The following is a 15859-nucleotide window of genomic DNA, read 5'->3' on the forward strand; positions in this document are numbered from 1 at the left end:
AACAATTTCCCAATCACAGTGTGTCCCAACATTTTTCTAATGTCCATCAAGGTAAGATTGATGGGTTAGCTGTGATAGGGGTTCAACATGTTAAGACCACAATCCGAGGGGGTGACAGGTACCGCAAGTTGTGCGAGAAAGAAGCCCTGTGGATATTTCAATTAAGAACATTGGCTCCTGCAGGGCTGAATGAGTGCATAGATTTTGAATCATTCGCCAATTAGAGGCTGGTGGAATCCTCCTGGAAGTGGGGAGGGAGTGGCGGTCCAGCAGTTACAGGCCATTCCCAGGTTGCGCGTTTAGGAGGGGACCAACAAACTCATATATACTGGTTGAAAGATATTTTTATTGGGAGTTATTTTTCAAAAAAAAAAAAAAAACACTACACAAATTAGAGTGGTTAGCCTTTAATAAATCAAAATACATCTTGGGTTCGTTATCTAGGCACGAACGTATAGAGTAGAGGTATAGGAATGCTCTCATAGATTTGAGGTCACAGGATCGTGTACTGCTGATAGCTAATGGCATCTAAGGAATAGAGGAATTATGTAGATGGGCCTATCTTTACTGTGCGCATGTATTTACATGTGGATTGAATTGGTGCGCATGCATGTATATATATGTGCACTTTGAGAGTATATGCCGTATAGATTGCCCTTGAGTATATAACGAATTGTTTTTTGAACATAGCAAATACATGAGTTTCCTCATTTGTTTATCATACTTACCATTTTATTATCATCTCTATTAAAAACGCTGAGATATATCAAAAAGTCAAATAGCTTCAAGGTAGAGTATCAGTTTACCACAGCTAGAGTAACTAGTTCGATTCCCGGATGGTCTATGACTTAATGTGATGTGAAAGGATTACACCATATTTTTTAAATATATTTTGTAATTACCATTATTATGGTTTATGATGAATTATTGGACAAAAATAGGATGCTCCATCACTCTTATATATAATATAATATATTTATTCATGTATTTGTACATATTACCATCATTTTTTATCTCTGTAAGATGTGTATATAGACAGACGGGCATATGAAAGGTTAATGTGTATTTTCTAATTAAGGAATAGGTGAGCAAGGAGGTGGATCAGGAGGTGGATCTTAGACAGGTGTTACTTTTTTAGGTGGATGATTGCACCAATCGAGTATGAGGCTGTCATTTAAAAAGGGCTTTATTGTCATAAAGTTTTTACTCTATGAGGAAGCTTCAATTAGAAGCGAAACGCGTCAGAGAAGGTGCCCTTTTGTGACCCAGTGGACATTGCATCTAGGTCCTTATTGATGTGCAACGCTGCTCGAGACTGTTAAACGGGAGACGGGAGGACGCTATATGCGGCGGCTTAAAGACGGGAGCAAAACCATCTGATCAGCGCCTGCAGTGCGCAGAGCTCCGGGAGCCGGACCAACCTCTATCTCTCAAAGTGATATAAGGTGTGTGCATGAGAACCTGACACAGTGGGAGACGGAGTACGCCACTCACGGACTGTGGCAGACGGGAGCTTTCTTCTACAGGTGCTTGCCGTGCACCAAGCCCCGGGTGATATACAAATTTCCTCCATGTTGTCTGGATAGCTTTATCACATGTAAAAGAACCATCCACATTTGATTATTTGGTTCAACCTAACATCTGGTATTTACCTAAACAAATTTATATGAGCACATCTAATGGGACTGTCCTATCTTGAGAAGAAAATTTAGGACACTGTCAACCTATGATTATTGAATCAGTCCTCTGTGGTCACAAGTAGCTATATGATCCACCTCTTATGCTCAAATAGTAGGTCTAGTATTTAGCTTTTTTATTTGTATGCGCATACTAATTAACTCAATTTTTTATGATTGTGTCTAGTTAAATCATATATGATTGATTTTATAGACATTAAAATTATCTTAATTAATTAACTTGTGTGTTTTCATGTCATGTTGCCTTTTATTAATTAGCGCAAGGGGTTATTCAATTTTGCTTTTGGTACACCTGGTTTCAATCAGGTGAGATTGTGTTGGCCACATCCACAGGCCACTATACCCTGTTTGCGGCTATTCAGATTGCATGAGTTGCGTGAGCAAGTTTAGATTGTCTTGTGTGGATTGGGTGTGAGTATAGATCTAGACACCCATCCACAACTGTTTTAACATAATTATTATTAATAGCGCCAGACACCAGTATTAGTATTTTGACTGTTGGATAGTATGCCTAATCCAACGAGCAATGGACTGCTTTGATTGAAGCAGAACAACCCTTTTTCTGCGCATCATAGAGCACGAGCAAGGAATCCGTCTTTCTAACCCGAGCTGTGCGTTTGAGATAGATCCTCAAAGCGCGCACCACATCCAAAGACTCCAGAGGAGCCGAAGCGTCAGAACAAGACGGAACCACAATAGGTTGATTCAGATCGAAAGCGGAGACAACCTTCGGCAGGAACTGCTGTCTAGTCCGGAGCTCCGCTCTGTCCTCGTAAGAGACCAAGTAGGGACTTTTACACGATAAGGCCCCCAATTCTGAAACACGTCTAGCAAAAGCCAGGGCCAACAACATCACTGTCTTCCACGTGAGGTACTTGTCTCTACGGTCAGCAGAGGCTCAAACCAGGAGGACTGTAGAAATTGCAACACTACATCCAAAGCCCAGGTTGCCGTAGGCGGCACAAAGGAAGGCTTTATGTGGAGCACTCTTGTAATAAGGTCTGAACTTCTGACAACATAGCCAATTTCTTCTGAAAGAAAATTGAAAGAGCTGATATCTGGACCTTAACGGAACCGAGACGTAAGCCTTTATCCACACCAGCCTGCAGGAAACGTCCCAAGTGAAACTCCGCAGGCGGATACATGCGTTCCTCGCAACAAGAAACATATCTGCTCCAGATATGATGATAATGTTTTGACGTCACAGGTATTCTGGCTTGCACCATAGTGGAAATTACCTTTTTGGAAAACCCTTTGTGAGCTAGGATATTCCGCTCAACTTCCATGCCGTCAAACGAAGACGCCGTAAGTCTGGGTAGACAAAAGGTCCTTGCTGAAGAAGATTCTTTATTTCTTAGTGGCAGAGGCCAAGGGTCTGCTATGGACATGTCCAGAAGAGTTGCGTACCATGCCCTTCGGGGCCAATCCGGCCCAATCAGGATTGTTTGGACTCTGTTTTCTGATCCGTTGCAGCACCCTTGGGATCAACCGGATCGGAGGAAATTGGTAGACCAGCCGGTAAGGCCAAGGTGACGTCAGTGCATCCACTGCACTCACCTGAGGGTCCCTGGCTCATGAGCTGTAGCAACAAAGCTTCTTGTTGAGGCGAGACGCCATCATGTCGATCTGCGGGTATCCCCACCTCTCAACAATCTGTTGAAACACCTGAGGATGTAATCCCCACTCCCCCGGGTGGAGGTCGTGGCGACTCGGGAAGTCTGCTACCCAGTTGTCCGTCCACTCCCGGAATGAAAATTGCGGACAGTGCTCTTGCATTTCTTTCCACCCAGAGAAGTATTTTTGACACTTCTAGCATGCAGGCCTTGCTTTTCGTCCCTCCTTGTCGAATGATGTACGTGGCGTTGTCCGACTGAACCTGGATCGCCCGATACTTGAGCAGAGAGGAGTCCTGAAGCAGTGCATTGTATATCGCCCATAGTTCCAGAATGTTGATCGGGAGTAGGGCCTCTTGGGCAGACCACCTGCACTGGAACTGCGCCCCCTGGGTGACAGCTCCGTCGTGAGGAGTATCCAATCCTGAATCCCGAAATGTCGATCTTCCAGCAGTTTGGAAGACTGCAACCACCACAGGAGCGAAATCCTGGCCTGGGGTGACAGCTGAATCATACGGTGCATCTGGAGATGTGAATGGTATGGCATGGAACCTGCCAAACTGTATCGCCTCGTACGCGGCCACCATTTTTCCCGTCAACTTTATGCAAAGATGAATAGAAACTCGAGCAGGACGGAGAACCATGCAAACCATCTCTTGAAGTGTTCTCACCTTGTCTTCTGGGAGAAACACTCTAAGCTACAGTATCCAGTATCATACCCAGAAACAGGAGCCTTTGAGACGGTTCCAGTTGAGACTTCTGTAGATTGAGGATCCACCCGTGGTGAGAAACAAGTTGGATAGTGCGATCTATATGATGCAATAGAAGCTCCCTGGAACTTGCTTTTATCAGGAGATCGTCCAGGTAAGGGACAATGTTGACCCCCTGGACTCTGAGCTGGAACATAATTTCCGCCATTACCTTCGTGTACACCCTCGGAGCTGTAGACAGGCCGAAGGGCAACGCCTGAAACTGGTAGTGATTGTTCAGTAGGGCGAACCATAGATAGGCCTGATGAGGCCAAATCGGGATATGCAGGTAGGCGTCCTTGATATCCAGGGACACAAGAAATTCCTGTTGTTCCAGGCCCGCGATCACCGCTCTCAAAGATTCCATCTTGAATTTGAAAACCTTCAGGTAAGGATTCAAGGACTTCAGATTTAAAATGGGTCTCACAGACCCGTCTGCTTTTGGCACAACAAACAGACTGGAGTAGTAACCTTGTCCTTGTTGAAGCAGGGGTACTGGAACAATGACCTGGGACTGGACCAACTTGTCGATGGCCAGTAGTAGCGTAAAACTCCTATTTTACAAAGCTGGCAAGGCTGTTTTGAAAAATCGTTGGGGAGGAGCACCGTCGAACTCCAGCTTGTAACCCTGAGAGAGGAGGTCCCTTACCCAGGCATCTTGGCAGGAACCGTCCCAGATGAGGCTGTAGTGACGTAATCGAGCTCCCACCGCGAGATCCCCTCAGGGCGGGCACCGTCATGCTGAAGTCTTAGTGGAAGCTGAACTGGTGCTCTGGTCCTGAGAGCCGGCAACAGCTGGTTTCTTAGGCTTACCTCAGGAGCCTCTAGCTGCATTGGAGGCAACCCGGGCCCTAGATCGAAATCTGGAGGACCGAAAGGACTGAGTAGACGGTCCCGGGTAGGTACGTCTAGCAGGCGGAGCCACTGAAGGGAGAACCATGGATTTTCCAGCAGTAGCTTTGGAGATCCATGTGTCCAATTCCCCTCTGAAGAGCCATTCGCCAGTGAAGGGAAGAGACTCCACATTACATTTGGAGTCAGCGTCTGCAATCCACTGACGCAACCATACGGCTCTGCGAGCGGACACAGCCATAGCAGTTGTTCTAGCCTGTATATTGCCAATCTCTTTAAGGGAGTCACTGAATGTGTTTTAGGAAATTTACAGTAGTAACTAAGGGCATATCCCCTGAAAGACCCCCTTGAATCTGAGTAGCCCATGTATGAATGGCATGTGCCATCCAGCAACCAGCAATGACCGGACTTTGATCTACCACTGCAGCAGTGTAGATAGATTTTAGAGTGGTCTCTATTTTTCTATTCCCCTGGTCTTTCACTGTAAAAGAACACGGAGCAGGGAGCACTGAGATGTCTACTGCTGGAGATTCTTCCCAGGATTTCCTGCCTTCAGGGGCAAATTGGAAAGTATTTAAAAACCTTTAGGACATCTGATATTTTTTTATCTGGATTTTTCCAGGCTAATTTAAATAAATCATCCATTTCTTTAGAATCAGGGAAGGTGACAGTAAAGTTTGTCTTGTGGGAGGAAAAATGACTGCTGTTTAGTAGCACTCTCCAGGGGGAGCTTTAAAATACCCCGTATAGCAGTATATAAGGGGTTCAATACCCTGTGTAGTGGTGGAGTCCCCGCTTATGGGGTCCACATCATCCTGTATATCATCAGTATCTGATAGAAGTGCAGGAAAAGCGCATTTTTGTGCACCTGCAGTGGACAGGGGGGGGATGTTTAGCAGCTAGATTTGCCACTGCTTGTTGCAGTTCCTGAGTTTTATTGGCATTTACAGTGAGTTGAGATGACATATCCGACATCATAGTATTGATAGCCTTCAGCCAGGAGGGCTCTGGACTCTCCCCCACACTGTTATCAGCATTTTGTGATGACTGACTACACTGCTCACATGATATTGAGCCAGATGAGCTAGGGGAAAATCTAGCATTACACACACTGCATAACTTCTGTTTTAACATTGTGAAGAAGAAAAACAGGTAATATACACATACAACACAGCCTGAAATATAATACATGCCTACCTAATTGCATGTGAGAGGAGACCCAGGAGAGAGGACACCAGCGCACCCAGTGCTGTACAGCCCCAGTGAGGCTGTCAGCGTTTCACATATACATAAAACAGTGAGACTGTCTAATGAAAAATCCCTCAAAGGGTTGATATTTGTGCACAAGATAGCGTCTCCCCCCCCCCCCCCCCCCCCCCCCCCCCCCCCCCCCCCCCCCCCCCACACCAGGTACCAGTGATCCAGCGTGTAACCGTTATGGAGGAGCTGTGTGAGGCTGCTGCTGCTGCTTATGCAGAGGAAGGTGGCAAAATGCTGCTGAGCCTGCTCTGATGTAGCTCCGCCCCCCCCATGGCACCTGAGCTACTGTGTAATCTTTATACTGGCCATGTCTCCTAAGTGTTCGTAGCCTCACATAAATGCTTGGTACTATGTATTAAGCCAGTCTCACGCAGGGGCCACAGCGGTCCCCCCCCAGGAGGGACCCTTACGCCTCACCCCTGCTTCTGCCACACAGTGAACCGGGGGTCCCCTCCCACCTTCAGGTAGTGTTAGGGGTGTGCGGTATGCTGCAGGCTGCGACAACCAAGGCGCCATGCCCCGCTGAACAAACAGTCCTCAGGACGATGGTCCTGCAGCGGGGAAGCGGCTCTGCACCTCAAGAGGCCGGAGACCGTCCCCCCCCCCCCTAACTCCCATGGTACAGGTATGCTGTTGCCCAAACAGCATACCGAAAGAAATAAAAGTTTAAAATAAATTGAAGAAAAAACTCTGGAGCTTGCAGAGTGTGCATCCTCTCCTGAGGGCACTTTTTTCTAAACTGTCCTGCAGGAGGAGGCATAGAGGGGAAGAGCCAGCACACCCAGTTGAAGAAATTTAAAGTGCACTGGCTCCGTTGGACCTGGCTATACCCCATCGTACTAAATATGTCCCCAATATCCCTTATGGATGGTAAAGAAAGTTGTATTTTGCTTACATTTTGCAGTAATAGGAGAGAGTAATAAACAAAAACAACATATGACTATTAGAATACATGTTATGCTTCCAGAAATTCCCATAACACTGATCATGGGAATATCTGGAAGATTGATATAATATATAACAAAAGAGAAATCCTTACTGAAAAGGGATATATCAGGCGCTTGTAGTTAAGTAATAATATTTAAACAATGCAAATACACATACACCTGTAAAAGCACAATAGCTGCTCTCAAGAGGTGCTCTGAACACCTAATATACAAACCAATCTGTCTAAAATTAATTAAACAAAAGAGAGCGCATAGATAATATATACCAATTTATTATTGGATAAAACACTTAAAATGTATTTATACTGATAATTTAAAACATGAATGAATGAAACCGCACAAAGGGAAACCACTGAACTAACAATGATATATTCTTGTATTCCCAAATAATTGTGGGAAAGAGAACGTTCTCAATGTACTGTAGCTGAGAGAGGTAATGTTCAATGTCCCACCAAGCAGGTGATAACTAATGAGCAAAGCAATAGAACCGTAGCAGGTCCACTTGATCCTCTTGAAAAATAAGCAACATTGGTAGCAATGCAGTATAAATGTGAACGATTCCTCCCACAGCAAGTGGGTAGGCTACAACCCCCCGCCGCAATCCGACAGTGTGGTATCTCACCGCTGCAGATGAAGAGAGTGGTAGTCCGCTTCCAGAGCTCCTGGGCGATGCGGTAACACAGGCGCGGCGGTCAGATGCGGACAACGTCCCAGCAAGGGAGAAGGGGGGGAACCCACACCACGGCTGGAGCTGGTAACTGGAGGTGCTGGATCAGCGCTGCGGCTGTAAGGTGCAGTAGTCAGGGCTCACAATGATGCGGTTAACGTCCCTTATCCTTAACGCCTTTCTCCGACGTAGGGCAAGTCTGTTTCATCAGAAGGTAATTTTGAGGCACAAGAGTTGCACTATTTAAGGTGACTGGTAGCCTATCAGCATTTTTCCTCACCATAATTGCAATTGAAGTAACAGGTGCATAACAGGTGTTTCTAATCATTATGGTTTCCAACAGTTTCAAGCATACTTAAATTTATGCATACAAAAGAAAACAACAATGTAATAAAAACCTTATAACAGACTAATTAGGTCTGATTTAAATGCACAAAACATGTAACAATCTTTTTGAAAAGATAATTATAATAATGTGGCATCACGGAGAGAACATGATAAGCCTAAATGCATGTAAAATATATCATCCAGCGCATTCGCAGTATCATTAATCCGTGTGGCTCACCACACTAATGCTTTAAGACGGAAAACAATACTAGACTATAGAGACCCAGGTTCGAATCCCCCTTCTCAATCAATTATTTTGCCATGAATTAATCATAAATATAGAGAGAATTCACAACGTATGTGTAGCATACGTGTGGCGCACAATATGTGGGTCGCACCACACGTATGCTACACATACGTTTTTTAGAGCATAGGGGCAATATACGGAGGGGTACTAGTCAACACAGTCTGGTGAGGCATGTGTTACAGGAACATGATGGGGACATCAAATGTTTAAAAGTGCAGGGGGTAGAACACATTAAACCCACCATCAGAGGAGGGGATAGATTCAATGTATTATGTAAACGGGAAGCTTTTTGGATCTATACTTTGGGTACCCTATTCCCCAAAGGTCTTAATGACTGTATAGAGATGAATAATATATAAGTGGGATTATTTATTCATCTCTATTTATCTATTCCATTATTCTGTCTTATACCATCTATACCATTTACCATGTGTATTATGGTTACTATTCATGATTAAGTATGCTTTTTAAAAATTGGGATTATGTACGTATTATATACGTTGTGAATACTCTCTATATTGATGATTAATTCATGGCAAAATAATTGATTGAGAAGGGGGATTCGAACCTGGGTCTCTATAGTCTAGTATTGTTTTCCGTCTTAAAGCATTAGTGTGGTAAGCCACACGGATTAATGATACTGCGAATGCGCTGGATGATATATTTTACATGCATTTAGGCTTATCATGTTCTCTCCGTGATGCCACATTATTATAATTATCTTTTCAAAAAGATTGTTACATGTTTTGTGCGTTTAAATCAGACCTAATTAGTCTGTTATAAGGTTTTTATTACATTGTTGTTTTCTTTTGTATGCATAAATTTAAGTATGCTTGAAACTGTTGGAAACCATAATGATTAGAAACACCTGTTACTTCAATTGCAATTATGGTGAGGAAAAATGCTGATAGGTTACCAATCACCTTAAATAGTGCAACTCTTGTGCCTCAAAATTACCTTCTGATGAAACCGACTTGCCCTACGTCGGAGAAACGCGTTAAGGATAAGGGACGTTAACCGCATCATTGTGAGCCCTGACTACTGCACCTTACAGCCGCAGCGCTGATCCAGCACCTCCAGTTACCAGCTCCAGCCGTGGTGTGGGTTCCCCCCCTTCTCCCTTGCTGGGACGTTGTCCGCATCTGACCGCCGCGCCTGTGTTACCGCATCGCCCAGGAGCTCTGGAAGCGGACTACCACTCTCTTCATCTGCAGCGGTGAGATACCACACTGTCGGATTGCGGCGGGGGGTTGTAGCCTACCCACTTGCTGTGGGAGGAATCGTTCACATTTATACTGCATTGCTACCAATGTTACTTATTTTTCAAGAGGATCAAGTGGACCTGCTACGGTTCTATTGCTTTGCTCATTAGTTATCACCTGCTTGGTGGGACATTGAACATTACCTCTCTCAGCTACATTGAGAACGTTCTCTTTCCCACAATTATTTGGGAATACAAGCATATATCATCGTTAGTTCAGTGGTTTCCCTTTGTGCGGTTTCATTCATTCATGTTTTAAATTATCAGTATAAATACATTTTAAGTGTTTTATCCAATAATAAATTGGTATATATTATCTATGCGCTCTCTTTTGTTTAATTAATTTTAGACAGATTGATATAATATATACCCTATGGCTGTAATTAGCACACCGTGCTGGTGCAGTAATTTAGATATACAGCTGCAAGTTTACAATGATGTATAATGCTTACCTTGAGAAGAATACCACTGAGACTAACCACAAGGTCCTCAGTGCTACTTAAGAGAGGGATGATCTCTTTTGCTTTAGAAACCAGCTGAGAATGTTGTTTACAGTCCACAGTGCAGTCCCCATGATTTGGTCTCCAACTTGTGCCAGACAGCAGTAAGGTTTCTATATAATGCTGGAGAGCAGCATCACAGTCCAAACTGAACACGCTGCAGAAAATGTATAAAAACAAGCATAAATATATATTTTATGCTTGTTCCTGCATTTTCTAACTTCTATAGTGATCCATTTAAGCAGTTTGTGTATAATGAGCAAACATTTACCTGCAATATTTCAAGATTAGTGACGTATCCACATTTGAATTCTGAACTAATGTAGTAATCAGTTCTTTCTTCTGTTGTGACCCCTGCCTGAAAGCAGACTGGAAGGAAATCTGTGAAATAAATAGGCAGATTTAAAGAAAGTAATGCCCAAGGTTACGTCAGCGTGTGCACTACAGTACTATCTTCATTTCAATAACAACACAAGGTGCTATTATATAATGTTATAATTTGTTGCACTATGACGACTCTTTAAAATGTCAAATTTGAACGGTTTTCCTTGAGTGTCAAGATAAACACAACCGCTAATGTCAGGAAATAAAGCGGCACTTCATCGCTGGAAGATTGTATCTACATAATCACTATTTGCCAACAGGCAGTATTCAAGAGAAGGCACTTTAATTGGTCCCTTGCTACTACCATAATAAAACTGTTGTGATCCCCACAAGTTACTGGGCAACTTTCATTCGTGGAAGAAAATAAAACAAAGCCTGGAACAAAAGGGATTAGGAATCTCCAAAAAAAAAAGGAGGTAATGTACCACTTACGAAACCGGATGTTTACAGCAACTATTATTTTGGGAGATTCCCAAAAGTCTTAATTAAGATAGTGGTAGTAGTCAAAGCATGGGTCCTTCCCACATGCCCTGTATGGGGAAAATATCTTGTGCCAAAAGTCCTCACAGGTAATTAACAGATTAAGCTAAAGGGATACGCCCCCCCCCCCCCCCCAAAAGAAAAAAAAGAAGAAAAGTGAATTTGATTGGCTCCATCAAAGAAGGTGTTTCCTCTTAGAATTGTCAACTACGGGATAACCAACAAACTATTTACTTTCCAACTACCGTACTAATATATTACACTTACTCCAAAATGTCCAAGTTGGATACCCCACTCGGCATCAGTAATGAGCTCCTGAAATTTCAATCTCTCTTCATTTTCATTATATACAAGTGCAAGCTGAGCTCCAACCACAGCCACGGCCTATGCAGGAGATAAAAATCACAATAGCTAATTTAGTAGGAAAAATATGACCTAGTCTAGAACCAGTGTTTCTCAACTCCAGCCCTCATGTACCTCCTGCACCTAACGCTTTCAGGATTTACTGTATGTCTAGGAAAACAGACATAGTAGTGTTAATTACTGGGCCCAGCTAGGCAGAGTCAAGCCGGGTACACATTATACGATCTATCTGCAAATATAAATCGCCCCAAGGTGGATAGGAGCGTCCATCTTATAGTGTGTACACCCAAGTTTTTGCCCGTCGGTCATTGCATCTGATTTGCTGCACGTCAGATGGGGTGATGTATGATGTGGTATCGTGTAGTGCATAGGCAGGGCCACAAAACCACACGAAATGTTGGCTGCTGAAGTTTAGCACACGATGAATGCATAGGGTGTACAGGAGAAATGATAAACTGGATACAATCCTCTGATACAATAGATTGTACCATTGATCAGAAGGTAGCATAATGTGTACGCTGTATATCCTGTGTTATGGGATTAGTGAAATTGGAGAAACCATTGCATCGTTTGTTACATAATATCATGTGTACTTAGCTTACGTCACCTGTGAATTATGGGTTCACTACGATATGCCGGCGGTCGGGCTCCCGGCGACCAGCATACCGGCGCCGGGAGCCCGACCGCCGGCTTACCGACAGTGTGGCGAGCGCAAATGAGCCCCTTGCGGGCTCGCTACGCTACGGGCACGGTGGCGCGCCACACTATTTTATTCTCCCTCCAGGGGGGTCGTGGACCCCCACGAGGGTGAATAAGTGTCGGTATGCCGGCTGTCGGGATCCCGGCGCCAGTATACTGTGCGCCGGGATCCCGTCAGTCGGCATACTGAAGACCACCCGTGAATTATTAAAGGAATACTGTTGGGGGATGCGAGGACCACAGTAAAAAAACAAAACACTGGTCGAGAGTATCAGAAAATATCCTTAACATACCAGAACCTTGCTGTAATTTTGCCATGTGTTATTTATGACATCCCAGAGCTTTACAAACACTTCTTTTTTGGGGAGAAGCGTGCAATAGGCTAGTGCAAGGTTGCAATCCACTGCACGGCAATTAAAAACCTGTTGTGAAGTAAGATAAAAAATAAAAAAAAAGTTAATTTTTTAAATTACTGATAAAACAATTTGCAGCTCTTAATTTAAGCGCTTTAATGTGAAAGTTATGCCATTATGCTCTTTTCATTCCAAAATATGCACCTCAAGATTAATCTAATTTCTCACCTTGTGTAATAATGCAACAGCAGTGTCTTTAATTAATTTTATAGTTTTCTCTCCCAATGTTAAAATGATTGCTTTGACTTCTGACGTAACATTTTCGCCATGTAACTAAGGAATAAAAAATGTTGTGCATCATTTGAAAAAAATAAATATCATAGGAAAGCAGAAGTAAAATTAAAGAGGACAGCTCTTAAAAATTGACAACAAAATTATAAATGAACAAGAACAAATACTGCTTAAAAGCTGCTGAAGGGGAAATACACTGCGATATGCATGGAGTGCCTCCAGAACACCCAGACGTAGGCACTCAATAGCATTACAAATTTTTCTTCACACCCAGGAGGTGCGCAGGAAAACCAGCGAAGGAACTCCCCCAGTCAGTACAGCTTTTAGGGATATCCATGCTTAGGTACAGGTGACTTAATTAGTACCTTAGTCAGTTTGATTATACCATCTGTGCACAAGCAGGTCTTTGACCTTTGACAAAGCTGTTAACCAATACAGCAAAATGTGTCAGTAACCTGCCACCACATACTCTCAGATGCCAGCGGTATTAATTTTGGTGCCACATCCCCATCCCGGATCACCAGCTGCAATAAACATGTACCTAAAGTACCGGACTACTTGTGCGTTGCCATCATCGCTAATGCAGAACCAGTAATTATTTACCACATGCTGGATTTATTACATTAAAGTGCCACGCATACGTGTGATTCACATTGTGGACAGTGGATGGGCGTTACTAAGGACTGTGCACCTATTAATTCATTACTGCAATAGAACTGGCTGGTTTTTGCTCCAAAACGTATTTTTTTTTTAAAAGTATTCGAAAACTAATTTGAACGGTTATGTGTTTTATATATTTATTGAAATATACTTTGTAGTATTCACCGAATACATTATTTTAATTTTCAGTCTATACGATCAAATACTGTAAGATATTTTTATCTAGTTACCATATTCATATGATATGATTATTGACCAATCTACATGATCATTGTAACACTGTTTTTTAACTAATTGTATTTTACCAAATGTATTGGGACTGACTATCCCTCTTATAAACAGCAGTGGTGTAGGAAAAAATACCCTAGATTCAAATATCTATTTGAAAGTATTTCCTCTGCGTTTCCACTTGTGGTTGAGCAGGTAAAAACTGGGTTGTAAATGGGCGTTCTCATAGTGCAAGTAAAAAACTATGGGGAAGAGAGCACTGCGCAAAAATAGGATTTTTGTACATCCTTTTCTTGTAATCCGTAGGGGATACTGGGGTCCATATTAGTACCATGGGGTATAGACGGGTCCACAAGGAGCCATTGGCACTTCAAGAGTTTGAGTGTGTGGGCTGGCTCCTACCTCTATGCCCCTCCTACCAGACTCAGGGGCAGATGTATGAACCTGGAGAAGTGATAAAGTAGTGATAAGTGGTAGGTGATAACGCACTAGCCAATCATTATGGATTTGAAAAATAACAGGAGCTGATTGGCTGGTGCGTTATCACCTTCCTCTTATCACTGCTTTATCACTTCTCCAGGCTTAATACATCTGCCCCTCAGTCTAGAAACTGTGCCAGAGAAGAAGACATACTTCGAGAGAAGTAAATACACAGATAGTGGCGAGATTCATACCAGCCCACACAACAAGGCAAGTCCGACCAACACGCTGGAAAACTCAGCAACAGCTGAACAGTACTGAAACAGTAAAGAACGCAGAACTTACCTAGAAACCAGGCAATACTGAACCAAAGAACCACTGCAGGACAAAGAAGCGCTGGGTGGGGGCCCAGCATCCTCTACGGACTACGAGAAAAGAATTTACCGGTAGGTAACAAAAATCCTATTTTCTCTTACATCCTAGAGGATGCTGGGGTCCATATTAGTACCATGGGGATGTACCAAAGCTCCCAGAATGGGAGGGAGAACGCGCAGGCTCCTGCAGAACTGTTTGACTAAACTTGAGGTAATCAGAGGCCAAAGTATCGAACTTGTAAAACTTAGCCAACGTGTTTGATTCAGACCAAGTAGCTGCTTGGCAAAGCTGTACAGCCGAGACACCCCGGGCAGCCGCCCGGGTAGAACCCACCTTATGAGCAGAGTGAGCCTTAACAGATCTTGGACACGGCAATCCTGATCCAGCGGGAAATCGACTGCTTAGAAGCAGGACACCCAATTTTCTAGGGGATCATAGAGGACAAACAGAGAGTCAGATTTCCTGTGACGTGCCGTCCTCTTCACATAAATCTTCAAAGCCCTCACAACGTCCAAGGCCTTTGAAGCAATTGAGGAGTCAGTCGCAACTGGCACTACAATAGGTTGGTTGATATGAAATGCTGACATAACCTTAGGAAGGAACTGTTGACGAGTCCTGAGTTACGCCCTATCTTCATGGAAGACCAGATAAGGACTTTTACAGGACAAAGCCCCCAATTCCGACACACGTCGAACCGAAGCCAAGGCCAACAAAGTTACCGCCTTCCACGTGAGAAACTTGATTTCAGCCTCCTGTAGAGGCTCAAACCAATCTGATTGCAGGAACTGCAACACCACATCAAGATCCCAGGGTGCCGTTGGCGCCACAAAGGGAGGCTGAATGTGCAGAACCCCTTTCAAAAAGGTCTGAACCTTGGGGAGGACAGCCAACTGTTTCTGGAAGAAAATGGACAAAGCAGAGATCTGGACCTAGATGGAACCCAATCTCAGGCCCATATCCACACCTGCTTACAGGAAAAGGAGAAAACGTCCAAGTTGAAACTCCACCGCAGGAAATTTCTTGGATTCACACCAAGACACATATTTTTTCCAAATTTGATGGTAATGTTTAGACGTTACTCCCTTCCTAGCCTGTATCAGGGAAGGAATAACCTCGCTCGGAATACCCTTCCGAGCTAAGATCTGGCGCTCAACCGCCATGCCGTCAAACGTAGCTGTGGTAAGTCTTGATAAGCGAACAGCCCCTGCAGTAGAAGATCCTCCCGAAGAGGTAGGGGCCTTGGATCTTCCAGCAGTAGATCCAGCAGATCCGCGTACCAAGCCCTCCTTAGCCAGTCTGGAGCAATGAGGTTTGCCAGAACCTTTGTTCTTTTTACAAGTTGTAGATCTCTTGGAATTAGAGAAAGTGGAGGGAATACATACACGGACGTGATCACCCCTGGAGTTACTAGTGCGTCCTCCGCCAC

At 43.8% G+C, this 15859-nt stretch overlaps 1 protein-coding gene across 3 annotated transcripts in view; it reads right to left on the reverse strand.

Annotated features, from left to right (window-relative positions):
• Positions 1 to 15859, reverse strand: part of KNTC1 (kinetochore associated 1) — a 736750-nt gene that overhangs the window by 219653 nt on the left and 501238 nt on the right. For 2 of the 3 annotated variants that reach the window (XM_063964444.1, XM_063964445.1), the window contains exons 40-44: positions 12688 to 12792; positions 12400 to 12528; positions 11312 to 11428; positions 10452 to 10561; positions 10133 to 10337 (exon numbers count right to left, since the gene is read on the reverse strand). In XM_063964444.1, coding sequence (XP_063820514.1) covers positions 10133 to 10337; positions 10452 to 10561; positions 11312 to 11428; positions 12400 to 12528; positions 12688 to 12792 — 666 coding nt within the window. The remainder of the gene's footprint in view (positions 1 to 10132; positions 10338 to 10451; positions 10562 to 11311; positions 11429 to 12399; positions 12529 to 12687; positions 12793 to 15859) is intronic. The other variant, XM_063964446.1, reaches the window with a different exon arrangement.

The sequence above is a fragment of the Pseudophryne corroboree genome, chromosome 1 (genome assembly GCF_028390025.1).
Source record: "Pseudophryne corroboree isolate aPseCor3 chromosome 1, aPseCor3.hap2, whole genome shotgun sequence".
NCBI lineage: Eukaryota > Metazoa > Chordata > Amphibia > Anura > Myobatrachidae > Pseudophryne > Pseudophryne corroboree.